A 12,392-nucleotide genomic window follows, 5' to 3' on the forward strand; every position below is an offset into this window, starting at 1 on the left:
TATTTGCAAATATCAGCAAACACACACAGGCCCTTCCCTGAGACATACACATGTATTGCATTGTCTGACCACTTTCCTTAACTTAACCTTAGTCCTTAGTACATTAACCCAAAAAGCAAAGCTCTAAACCTGAACTCCTCTTACAGAAATAAGGGGAAATGAAACAGATTGGTCTCTTAGGATTTCCTTCAACTTTCTCCTTCTTTCTTTCCCAGGAGAACGTTGGGTGCTCAGAAATACAGCAACTCCCCAAGGCTGGGCCGGTTCGATTCTTTCACGACACGTGGGCACCAAATCGAAAGTGTTGCGATTCGATGGTATTAAGCATTGCGATTTTCATTTTCTTCTTTAACGTTAGCGTTAATTAGCATTAGCAAATTACCTTCAAAGTTGCAAAGAAATGAAGGAATGTAAAATGTGAAGCGTTTATTCAACTTGCTGCGTGGCGTCGTACTGGACACAATGACGACCCTCTGTCGATCATTAACAGATACTTTAGGCAACTCCAGCAAACACCTTGTGAACTTCATCTCTGCCATCACAACGATCTACTGTCACGTCTAATGTTTTCTCCCGGTAATATGACGCATTTCAGTAATCACGCAAGCGTAGAACTGCTCAGGTAGTGTCGTAAAACATGCTGAACAGATCTGCCAGGCGGTACGGATCGGGTGCTGACAGTCTCCTTCGCTGTTACAGCTCATTTAAGATCATTGTATGAAAAATGACAGAGCTTCAGAAACAGTTAGTTACATATAGTCCACTTTAACCCTTGTGTTGTTCTTGGGTCAAATTGACCCGTTTCAAAGTGTTTTATGTCAGAAATGTGGATTTCTTTCAACCAAATTGCCCAAAAATAACATGGATGATTCCATACAACATTCAAGTAACATAAATGATGACTTTCATTGAATTTTTTGGGTGTTTTATTTATTCTTATAGCATTTAAATTCTTCTTGTCCTTTCCTTTCCCCCCCCCCCCCCCCCAATGGTTTCAAAACAGTATCCAGACTAAACTTTGAAATAACATCAACATCAGCATCCTCTGATCTTAACTACTAGTCAAAATAATTCATACTTTCTGCCTTTTTAAACTAAAAACCTACGTATAATATGATATAAATGAGGTTTGTTGACCATGAATTCCAAGAATAAGTGTAAAACCTATTATTAAACCAGGTCATGTTTTATAAAAATGCTCCAAAAAGCATTGAAAAAGCAACAAATTAATCAGAAAAGGGACAAAAACATCGGAAAAGCACAAAAAAATGTTTGTTTTAATTTTGACCTGGAAGGACAAGTTCATGGTTAACGGGAAGACAACACAAGGGTTAAAGCAGCAATGTCAATTAAATAAATTGTCTAAAAACCAAGTACAAGTAACTGAAATAAAACCAATATGTAATTAGCTGATTGCTTGGAGCGCCGTAGACTTTGATACTGTCATTTGGAATTTATTAAATTGCCACACTGATTTAAGAAATACTGGAGAAGGGCAGAACAAAACGGCATCCAACACTGGACACACCCGGGTTAACCAGCTGATTCCTCACTGCAGGACCATCTGTCACTCGACAAGCTCTTCTGTTAACCTGCAACTGACATTATTCATATATAATATAGTTCATTTTTATTGTTGCTTGATGCCATCACCTTCTTCTTCTGTGAAGCTCAGTGCACAGGACTGGTGCGTTTGTCTTTCAGTTGAACTTAAATCTTGCCCCGGCGGAGCTGCAGGAAGGCTCCGGACCACACCACTCACCAAATGGTTTTTAAATGGCACATGGATAACAAGCGCACCCGCTCTGATCAGACTCCCATGACCCCTTGCTGTCTCTGCACCTGTTGCTCAATATGGCAGTCTGTGAAGTTCAGACTGCAGAGGCCGGTGTGTCAAACCGCAGCCTCTTCTCTCGGATCACAGCATCGGTTTGTATGCATTTCACTGAATGTTGTGATATGTAGGTCTCTAAATAAATCCATCCCGACTGTGGCAACCCTAAAATGCCATCTACTTGGTCTGAAACAGCTGGAGAAACCAAACCTTGTTCAGCTGACACCATTTAATAATCAGCCACAATCCTCCTTTGTTACCAGAGATGTGATCTGGCCTGAGAGCAGCAGCGGAGCATTTGCATGATATCTGGGAAGCAGATACAAAGACACGAGGTCTGCAGGAGGATGACAGCGGCATCATGTATTCAAATTCAGAAAACGGATCGTGTTGAAAAGTTCAAGCTGGCAAAGTGTTGTAATCATAACAAGGGTCCCATTCATGACCATGCACCATTCTTTCAGATTGGTTGTGTTTCAGGCGACGAGTCCGCTGTGTTTTCCAGACAGTGTTTTTGTAGCTGTGGACTCAGAGGAAACCCAACCATATCAGAGGTAAATGACACTCAAAGACGGCTGATAGATTAGGATAATTAAAAGGAAGATATCAGCTGGAAATATGTCACCCTTCAATCATGAAAAACAACTGTTACACTACAGGGTGGGGGGGAAGCCTAAACCTGAAAATATGACCACAAAAGATCTATAAAATGAAGACAAATAAAACAAGCTACTGCATAAATATCTGAGATGATCAAATAAAATTATAAATGCAATGGCAATTATATATACAATGCATCCAATCAGGCTAATTTGCGCACTCACATAGCATTTAATACGGATAGGCAGATGGAAAATGAAAAAGAAAATAATCGACATGGCTCTCCAACGAATGAATGTCAGTGTCAATACATGTAGGGGTTGATTTGTGCACATTTCATTAGAGTAAATTGCCCATCTCTGTGTTTTCTCTGTTGTGTGTGTGTGAATGATGAGCTGAAATGAGAAGCAGCTCACCGTTGTTGCAGTACTGTAGCAGCAGGTTGGTGCTGTCATACAGGCTCCCACACGAAGCTATCCTCTCCGACATCCTTCGTCCCGTCTTCCTTCTTTCTTTCCAGCTCTTCCTCCTCTCGGTCGGGTCCTTTGTCCTCCTTCCACCCCTCTCCGTCTCTTCTTCACGCCGTCACCTCTTCCTGTCTCCCCCACATGCATAAACAAGACGAACACACACACACACACACACCTTTACCTGCTCTAGCACCCCCTCTACTCTCCCGCTCCTGCCTGGCTGCCAGCGTCAAGCTGCACTCTTTGTAACGTACTAGACTTCCGCTTGTTACTTTCAAAGTAAGAGACATAACCACACGGAATAGATAGATAGATAGGCAAGGCAAGGCAAGGCAGCTTTATTTGTAGAGCACATTTCAGCAACAGGGCAATTCAAAGTGCTTTACACAAAATCAGTTAAACAGATAAAACACAAGTACAAACAGTTAAAAATCATAAGCATTAAAAACCAATAAAACACATGAATGGACAGTTAAAAACAAAATAGAAACATTAGGACACATAAAACACAAGAATAAAAGTTACAGTTAGATAGATAGATAGATAGATAGATAGATAGATAGATAGATAGATAGACTGACTTTTTGATTAGACTCACGGTCCATTAAACAAAAACAAAAAAAGATACAGATACACAAGACAGACACCAGTTAAACAAGACACCTATACCAGTAATCCCATAAGGGGGACTGGTATCGCAAAGCACTGAACTTCGGGTCAATCATACCACCCACTTGACTATGACTGTGTATTTGAAGAGAAATGTGCGGTCTAATATGACTTTGACAACATTTTAATGACAAATATCACATGCATAAACTACCCTATTCATGAAAATACTGTACATGCAGACTTCATTTTAATTGCCTTTGGCCTCTGTTCATCACTTTTCTCTCCTCGTACATGTAGAGTCACAAAACACATGGATTCACATAATCTTTCTCACATGTTCACCCATGTTTTTTTACACCAGGCCTCTCAGCTCAATTCTTGATATTGGGTGGATTTTCTGAAGTTAAAAAACAGTTACACGCACCATTACATTAAAAAGATCTCTCAATAATGCTTTCTACTTTTTCACAGTGTTTGACACTGGGTTATATTTACAACCCTGCTGTACTTTCTAGCAGAATTCCAGTTAAAAGTAATTCCCATTGCCTAATAATTAAATAATCAAATAATTAAATTGAGTAACTATTATTTTTAACAACATATGGTTATTTTGGAAAATGTGTATTAATTCATTCATCCATGCATTTATGTATTTAGGCATATATTGATGTATCGTATTATTGGCTAATGTGACAATGTTGTGCTTTTATTTTGAAGAGAAATCCATCCGCTTTTCCGGTAATAATCAATTTGATTCTCGCTGGCTTGACGAATCATCATCGCCTGTATCTGCCCTGCGTACCGCTGTTACTATAGCAACAACCTCTCCACCAGCTCCGGCTCCTCATCATTGGAGGCGGGGGGGATGAACATCGCTGTACAAACTGCCGGAGTCGGTTGTAAACGTATTTCTTACCTCCGACTGACTCTTAAGTTTCTGAAAAGAGACATGTGATCCGTGGTGGAGTTGTGTTCATGAATAATTTATTGGGGAACGCGGTAAAACACACGTGTTCGTAATTGATTCCAAAAACTACTTAGGCATAGCGGAAGAGTTGACCCCCTCAGACAGACCATCGCTTCTTTTATATTGGTAAATCCACGGTGAGTGATAAAAGTACAAATTCTAACACTAATTATTTTTCAACTTTGTCTAAGCTGACTGAATGTCAGTCTTTAAAAACCTAAAAAGAAGCATATAGTGGTCACATATAAGCTATAAATAATACTAAATGTCTAAATTATGATCCTTTCTTTTAATTAATTGCTGTCATTGTGCCCCAACATTTATTTTGAAAGTCTTGACAGGAAGTGTGTACTTTGATGTCGTGTCTAACTTGATGTTTTACCTTGATGCAGTTCCTCGATGTGACCACCGGAGGGCAGTAAACAATCACGATTTTCAACTCCATCGCATCAAAGCAGACATGATGATGATGATCTTCAGACCAAGAATGATTATTGAAAACCGTTTTATTAATAGTTTTTTTTATAACATATGGTATTTTCATTTTGTAATAATCACACTAATAAGGATGTGTACATATTTATTAAACAAATGAATGATTATACAGTACTTTGTACACGGATTGAATGGTGGTGCAGTTCTTCACTGTGGCCAACCTAAACACACTAGTTCCGTAATGCGCCTGCGCAGGCCACGTAAACGCTGTGTAAACTTTTGCCTAGCTAACCATGGGAGTAACTAGCTAAAAATGATGAAATATTAAGAAACACTCTCAGCTGACGTGTGACTAAGATGCTATATAAGTCCGTTTGAATCCGTATGTGAGCGTTAAATCATTTAAAGTGGACTTGATATAACTGTTACTTACAGGGATGAAACGCCCATCTAGCTAGCTATGCTAATGTTAAAGTAAGCGTTAGCATTAGCCAAAGCTTGAATGAGGAAGAGGTGTGCAAACTTTCCGACAACCGACTGAACTCGAAGTAAGTTTTGCTGTGATGGGATGAGATTCGTTATTATCGACTTGTTCAGAACACACGTTTTGTTTGTTTATTTACAGAATTTTGCTCAGAAGTTAGTGAGCTTTAGTTTATCAAAACTCTACAATAGACTTAGTATTTCTAATCGTCGTGCCTTCCTGAGAGCCAAATATAAAGAAAAAGCTAACTCGAAGTTTGGGGTCACATAATATCTGAGTTTATTCATACTTTGCAAAGTCCATGTAAAATTGCATGTACATGTTGTACAGCTCGAAAATATTGACTTTTATAGAAATATTAGAACAGTTAGACACTTAGCAGCTACGGTGCTAATGTAGGCCTGCTCAAAAGACTATACACTCTTTTTGAAACAGACAATTAAATGGTTTACAGAAGAAGGAAAAGAGGGACAGAAAAGAAAGTAACACAAAGCCAAGAGATAAAACCACAAAAATACAGCTTGAACTCAAAGAAAACGAATGGGGTTTAAATGCCCTGACCATCCACACAGGGGTTATAGTTGATGAGGATGATTGGACCTGTTCCAGGACTGTGTGGGTGTATTACACTGAGTGATTGATTGACATCTTCCTGAGTCCACTGTTGCCCCTGTATGGGCGGGGCAAATGACACCTCTGCCATCCTTATTGGTAGAAAGAATTTGTGACTTTATAAGTTCCCAGGCTCTTTTCAGGATGCGGCGACAGAGGGGATCCCACCTGGGCTTGATGCTCCTGGCCTCCCAGCTGTTCCAGATGGGTCTGGACAACATCCCCCCAGTCACCCTGGCTGTCCTGGGACTCAACGTGTACCTTTACTTGTTCCCTGCAGCTCCACTGATGCAGGTAATGCACCAATATGACACTAATAATAGAGACACAGGTTATTATTTACATCATTTGCTGCTTCCAACTAGGCCTGTAACAATTATTACATAATTGTCAATTTGTATTTATAATCACAGTGTCTTTGTTTAACTGCAACATCGGCTAAGGTCCTAAGGTGTGTGACTGTTGATGGTAGTTCTTGATTTTTGAGATCTGAGTACACTTTAGAAAGATGGATAGATATTTATTGATCCCAGTATAATGGGAAGTTAAAGTGTTGCTGCAGCAAAATCATTCACACAGCACAGAATATAAATAAAATACTAGGATACAATTTACATGAAATAATAGGATTAAAATACAAGAACAAATATTTATGTTTTAATTGCAATTAGTATCATTATCATGACATTTGACGTTTTCACATATTTTCCTCACTGTGCAGCCATACTTCCAACGTATTTAATGTGACAATTTGCTTCTTTGTTTTATATTACAGATACTTTTATTGATAAAAATGAGAAATGTTTTATTTTTTACTGTTACAGTTGCACCTGTACTGTATACAGTATGTATTATTAGTACTAAAATGAATACTACCATCTATCCCATCCTCAGGCCTGTGTGAGTGTCCAGCAGGCCTACTGGTTTAAAGACTGGCGCCGCCTTCTGCTGTCCCCGCTGCACCATGCGGATGATTTGCATCTCTACTTCAACATGGTGTCCTTCCTCTGGAAAGGTACCAAGCTGGAGCGCCGGCTGGGCGGCTCCTGGTTCCTCTACCTGCTGTCAGTCTTCTCTCTGCTCACCGGAGTGGTCTATCTGCTGTTGGAGGCAGTTTTAACAGAGCTCACCCAGGACCAGTCCTACAGCATGGCCTGTGCTGTTGGCTTCTCAGGTGCAGTACAGACTAGTCTATATCAACGCCGTCTCATTTCCACGATGGTTCAGGTGGCGTTGGAAATTCCACCGTATGTCCGTTATTAGAGATGTTCTGATACCAGTGTTGGTATCGCCTCCGATACTGCCTTAAATGCTGGTATTGGGAAATACTGGAGTTCATATGCAGATCCGATACCACGTTTAAAGAAACCTAAAGAAAACCTACGTTAAAGTAGTTTATTTATGTTATTTTTACCATTGTAACTGACTGTCAAACTGGATGATAAAAGAATGTTCTGCGGTGTTCATTGTTTAGGTTTCACAGAGTTTAACCTGAACCAGACCGACGACAAAGAAAGAAATCATATCCCGTCCCTACAGGGATCGTAGACATAGTGACATTTCCTATCCCTCGTGTTAATCAATCGTTGTTAACATGACTGTGTTTCTAGGTGTCCTGTTTGCTCTGAAGGTGCTCAGTAACCATTACCACCCTGGAGGTGTCTCCTATGTGATGGGGTTCCCTGTGTCTAATCGCTATGTTAGCTGGGTGGAGCTAGTGCTGATCCACGTGACATCACCGGGGTGAGTTACCGATCAGAAATCTGTACAACAAATTCTGCGTTTAGCCACGACAAAACATAGAAAGCCGTTTTTATTTAAACCCAATCGGTGGTGTATTGAACACCCTGTTGTGTTACACGAGCTCGCTGCCTTCTTAACACGAACGGAGTTCATACATGTCGCTGCTGATTGGGTAGCGCCTCTGACACACCCACCAAATGAGAGAAAACGTACCTCAAAGCCTGTAGCACAACATGTCAGCAGAATCTCAGTACGGAGTGTAAACTGTTAGCTGGAAAGATACCAGTTCACCTCCTGGGCACTGCCAAGGTCCTCTTGAGCAACACACCAAACCCCCAACTGCTCGGGGGGCTCCTCCAAGGAGCAGCCCCCTCACTCTGACATCTCTCCATTAGTGTGATAGCATGTTTAGGTCCTGAGCATGTTTTTGTAATTCAGGCCTGTGTTTAATGTGTGTGCTACTGTACTAACAGAGTGAAAATTGTGGATTTCCCCTCACGGGGTAAATGAAGGCGTTCTTCTTCATACCAATGTGAACACTGTTGATGCTTGTAGCATTATCACTGCCGTTGTTTGCTTCTGTTTTCATGGGGACAACCCATGCTTAAAATAAAAGTTCACACATGTTAAAGTAGATCTCCTTTTATAGAGTAAAATAAAGTCAAAAGTATGTAGAACTCTGTTGGACACGGTTGTCATTTGGTAAAGTTGTTATTGTTACATGATGCAGATGCTATGAATGAAAGTGTCCACCAGACGGCAGCGTTTCATTAGTTTACCTGTACTCTGCTTCTTCAGGACTTCTTTGATTGGTCACCTGGCAGGTATCCTGGTGGGTCTGCTCTACACTGCTGGACCACTGAAGGCCGTCATGAAGAAATGTGCAGGTCTGAATTTATGTGTGTGTGTTGCTTTTTTGAGTCCTTGTTCATACTTGTATGTTCTGACTGTTATAACCGTAGGACCTTGTAACCTGTTTAAAAAGCCCACTGTATGATTTTTAAAGTGCAGGTGTCACCAAAAATGATTGCCCTCATTTACAGCATCTGTCAATACAGGTTTAGTGACATAATGTGTGGGGAAATGACGAACAATTTACTGGCAATAGTTTGGAGTCCATGTGCAGATCTGTGTGTCTCAGTATTAATCCATCCGTCAAAACGCTTGTTTTTCTCTATATTTTCACCAGGGTTTGTGACATTGAATGGATATAACTCCCAGCCCAGTGGGTACTACAACTCTTCAGGCTATTCAGGTACCAAAGCATTAAAGCAAGGGTCTTGTATAGTACATAGGCTTTTATAGAATTGGAAGTTGTTTAACTGCAACACAGGACTTTGATTGTATCATACCGGGTTAGTTTAAATGGAATGATGATGGCAGGGGACTGTTCAGTATTGTCTGTGATCTGATGAGAGAGATTGCTAGAAAACTTCAGACTACACACATTGTGGAACACCAGCGGAATCCTTTAGAGGCCCGAGTACACTGCCTGGCTCTTTTTAAGAAATATGTAGTTTAAAAAAAAAAAAAAAAAAAAAAAAACTATATGTAGGTGACCTGTTTTTAAAACATATTCTGTAGGAACCAGCGAAGTGCCACAGACAGGATAGGGAGCTCGAAAAAGTGTTGATTTTGATCCATTGACAATAAGAGGAATAAAGAATAGACCAGCCCGAACATTTTTTTTTAACAGTTTTTTTCTTTAAGGTTTCATATTGTGAAAAATAAGATGTCCATGTCTTTCATGTTATATGTTGAGGTACTATATTAGTACTGTGAAAGTATCAAAACACTCAAACCACTGAGAAGTGCACACAGCCAGTAGTCAGAAACTGTCCCTTTAAACGACCCGTTAGGACTTCTGTAAGACTGTGATGTCACAACCACACTGTATATAGGGAGAAAGTGTCGCTACTGTGCCGTTACAATCATTCCCCAGCTGCAGTGATGGTGCAGAGACTCACAGAGCACGGTTGCAAAAGTCCCAGAAACGCTGAAAATCAGAGCAGACTGGGCTTTCTCAGGAGTGGGGTTTAAAGAGACCGGAGCTAAAACCAATCATTTCAGACGGGGGGGGGGTACAGGTATATTCAGACAGTCAGTATAAAAAAGTACTCTATATATTTTTTTAAACATTAAAGCATGTAAATATGTTCTATTAAAAACTCAAAGTACATGTATTAAAATAAGCATGATGTGGGACCTTTTAAATTAAAATAGGTATGCCATGCTTGTGTGTGTGTCTGCAGGCTACAGTGGCACTAGTGGAGGATACTCAGGAAACCATCAGTATCCACCAGACTACACAACAAATTATGGATCATCTTATACAGGTGGACTGACGGAGCAAAAGCAGTTAGAGGCAGCCATCAGAAACAGTCTTTATGACAGAGGTAAAAGAAGAAGTTATTGTGGGGTGGGGGGGGAATAGAAATGTTAAATTATTTACTATTTGCCAATGAACAGCCAATCTAGATAAGAGTCAGCTAAAATGTATAAAATGTTTTGTTTTGTAGGCCAACCCAGCCAAAATGAAGCCCCTCCTCCCTATGGGTTCCATCTGTCCGAGGAGGCGAGAGCGGAGGACATCCGGTTAAGGAGACTGAGGAGGTTTGACAGCTGAACTGCCAGGCAGCGGAAGGAAAGGAAAAAGGTGTAGGTGACAAGACGGAGGAGGAGTTCCCTCTTGAAGGCTGAGGAAGAGCACCCTGAATGAGAAGGTCCAACAACTCAGACTGACATGTTTAACAGCTCTTTAGCTGTGTGGTCTGTGTGCCTCTTCACATGAGTCGTTACCAAAGAGTTAATGTTATCTATGGAAAGGTTCTTTAATGTTTACCAGAGCGTGTGTGTATATAGGCTTATGAGCAGATTAGGGTGGGCATGTCTGACAATGCAGCAAAGGGTGTATGTAATGTTTCTCATGTCATTTTCTCTTGCAACACCACTTAAAGTTCTGAAATAGATATTGAACATCATATCAAGTCCCTTGAAGGACAATTCCGGCACAAAATGAAAATAAGTGTTAATGAGACATGGGTTCTGAGCCGACCGTTCTCTGGGATATGTTTTCATGCTAATCGCATGTGACCAGTTTTAGCGCAAACTGCTAATTAGCTTATAGCGCTAGTCACCCGGGCATGCAAAAGTAAAAAGAAACCGCCATTTCTATACCACTAACAAGGCTCAAAATGGCTCCACACTTCATGAGGGTCCCTACATGTAAACCTAAGCATTGAGAACTTTGTTAGTGTACGGACAGTTTATTAAAGTTTATAAAGACTGTACCGTTCTGTATACCAAACAATCAATGCTTTGGTTTACATGAAGGGACCCTCATTGTGCTAATGTAGACGTGTGGTGCCATTTTGAGCCTTGTTTGTGGTGTAAAATAGCAGTTTCTTTTTGCATTTGCATGCTGTAACGACAAGCTTCAAAAGATAATTAAGGGTTTGCACTAAAACTGGTCAGATTTGATTTGGCGTGAAAACAAATCTCAGAGAACAGTCGACACGGCATGTGTTATTAACCCCTAGGTTCATTTCCCACTGGAAGTTTCCTTTTTAAAGTAGTTTGTTATGGCTGAATTTCACCTAGAATGATCACCAAACATGATATGGGCAGTATTACTATCCTAATGTCTCAACTCTATTTTTCTCTCTCTGTATTTTTTTGGAAAAGCGTTAAGTTTTTGTATTTTTATATATAAATATATATATATATATATATATATATTTTTAAACCACATTGCCACCATACTTCTTTAAACTTTCTAAAAAGTCACCACTCAAGCGGGACACTGGCTGTAAAGTTACAAAAGCAACGTCAAAGATGTACATTGCTGGCCCTGATTCCCCTAAAGCCCTGAGGCATGATGGGAAGTAGGACAACTTAAATTGGAGCCAGAAAACCCAGCGAGCCATCAGCCCACACGGGTCTGAAATCATGCTGCAGGAGATACGATCGAACTGTACGTCCCGGTCCCTGACGTGTCATCTTAAGTAGGAAACAGGGTTAAACATCCAGCCTCGACGTCAAGCTAATTTTATTTATAAACACCCCAATATCACATGTAGAACTGTTTTTTGAATCGGACAGATTTGACAGCTTGCGTAGTTTAGTTTTGCATGCTGCCGAGGGGAGCGTGGGAGCAGAGTGGAGCACGGGGCCCTGGCAGAACATGACTGGGGGAGGCTGACGAGTGACGGAGGGGATGACAGGATGGGGACAGGGATGACATACTCCACACAGCAGGTACTTCCGCTGTAGTCTGTGTGCCTGAGCATGAGTGCACATTAAAGGTTTTTTTTCTTGGCATGTTGGTTTTATGTCTTTCTGTTTTCTTGTACATGTCAGGAAGGTTGTCTCAGTTTGTCATCACGCCGCGCCTGTTAACAGGCGACTGATTGGTTCTTTGTGTCAGAGCAGGAGATTTGTTTAGGAGGTTTCAGATGTTCACTGATCCAAATAACTAAACTATTTACACATTGTTCCATTAAAGTGCTGTTTGCACAAAACATATATAATATTTACATGGATCGGCCATAGATTGGGATGTGTGAGTCTATTAGAAGTGGATTATGTATAAGGAGTAGTTGGAAGGTAACATTATCCCTCAGAAATAGACAGACT

At 40.5% G+C, this 12,392-nt stretch overlaps 2 protein-coding genes across 10 annotated transcripts in view; one reads left to right on the forward strand and one right to left on the reverse strand.

Moving 5' to 3' along the window:
* The window catches only part of eml2 (EMAP like 2), a 31,934-nt gene extending 28,814 nt beyond the window's left edge, over positions 1-3,120 (reverse strand). For 2 of the 4 annotated variants that reach the window (XM_032512045.1, XM_032512042.1), the window contains exon 1: positions 2,851-3,120. In XM_032512045.1, the coding sequence (XP_032367936.1) occupies positions 2,851-2,923 (73 nt within the window). In that variant the 5' untranslated portion in view covers positions 2,924-3,120. The remainder of the gene's footprint in view (positions 1-2,850) is intronic. The other 2 variants (XM_032512043.1, XM_032512044.1) reach the window with 1 other exon arrangement.
* Positions 3,121-4,601: 1,481 nt separating this feature from the next.
* On the forward strand, positions 4,602-12,071 carry rhbdd1 (rhomboid domain containing 1). 6 transcript variants are annotated; one of them, XM_032512082.1, is made up of 8 exons: positions 4,602-4,620; positions 6,147-6,308; positions 6,909-7,188; positions 7,625-7,757; positions 8,556-8,644; positions 8,947-9,012; positions 10,010-10,153; positions 10,277-12,071. In XM_032512082.1, the coding sequence occupies exons 2-8, from the start codon at positions 6,159-6,161 to the stop codon at positions 10,381-10,383; spliced, it is 969 nt and encodes a 322-aa protein (XP_032367973.1). In that variant the 5' UTR covers positions 4,602-4,620; positions 6,147-6,158; the 3' UTR covers positions 10,384-12,071. The 6 variants fall into 6 exon arrangements, with proteins under 6 accessions (XP_032367973.1, XP_032367974.1, XP_032367975.1 ...); XM_032512083.1 differs by lacking the exon at positions 4,602-4,620 and adding an exon at positions 5,148-5,466 and having other exon boundaries at positions 8,947-9,003; XM_032512080.1 differs by lacking the exon at positions 4,602-4,620 and adding an exon at positions 5,149-5,470.
* The last annotated feature ends 321 nt before the right edge of the window (positions 12,072-12,392 follow it).

This window comes from Etheostoma spectabile, chromosome 3 (genome assembly GCF_008692095.1).
Source record: "Etheostoma spectabile isolate EspeVRDwgs_2016 chromosome 3, UIUC_Espe_1.0, whole genome shotgun sequence".
In the NCBI taxonomy this organism is placed as follows: Eukaryota; Metazoa; Chordata; class Actinopteri; order Perciformes; family Percidae; genus Etheostoma; species Etheostoma spectabile.

Excerpts from the sequence above, each read along its gene's own strand:
- rhbdd1 (XM_032512082.1), top strand. The coding sequence starts at position 6,159 with ATGCGGCGACAGAGGGGATCCCACCTGGGCTTGATGCTCCTGGCCTCC. Across the intron at positions 6,309-6,908 it reads CTGCAGCTCCACTGATGCAG|GCCTGTGTGAGTGTCCAGCA; the intron begins GTAATGCACCAA and ends TCCCATCCTCAG. Across the intron at positions 7,189-7,624 it reads CTGTGCTGTTGGCTTCTCAG|GTGTCCTGTTTGCTCTGAAG; the intron begins GTGCAGTACAGA and ends CTGTGTTTCTAG.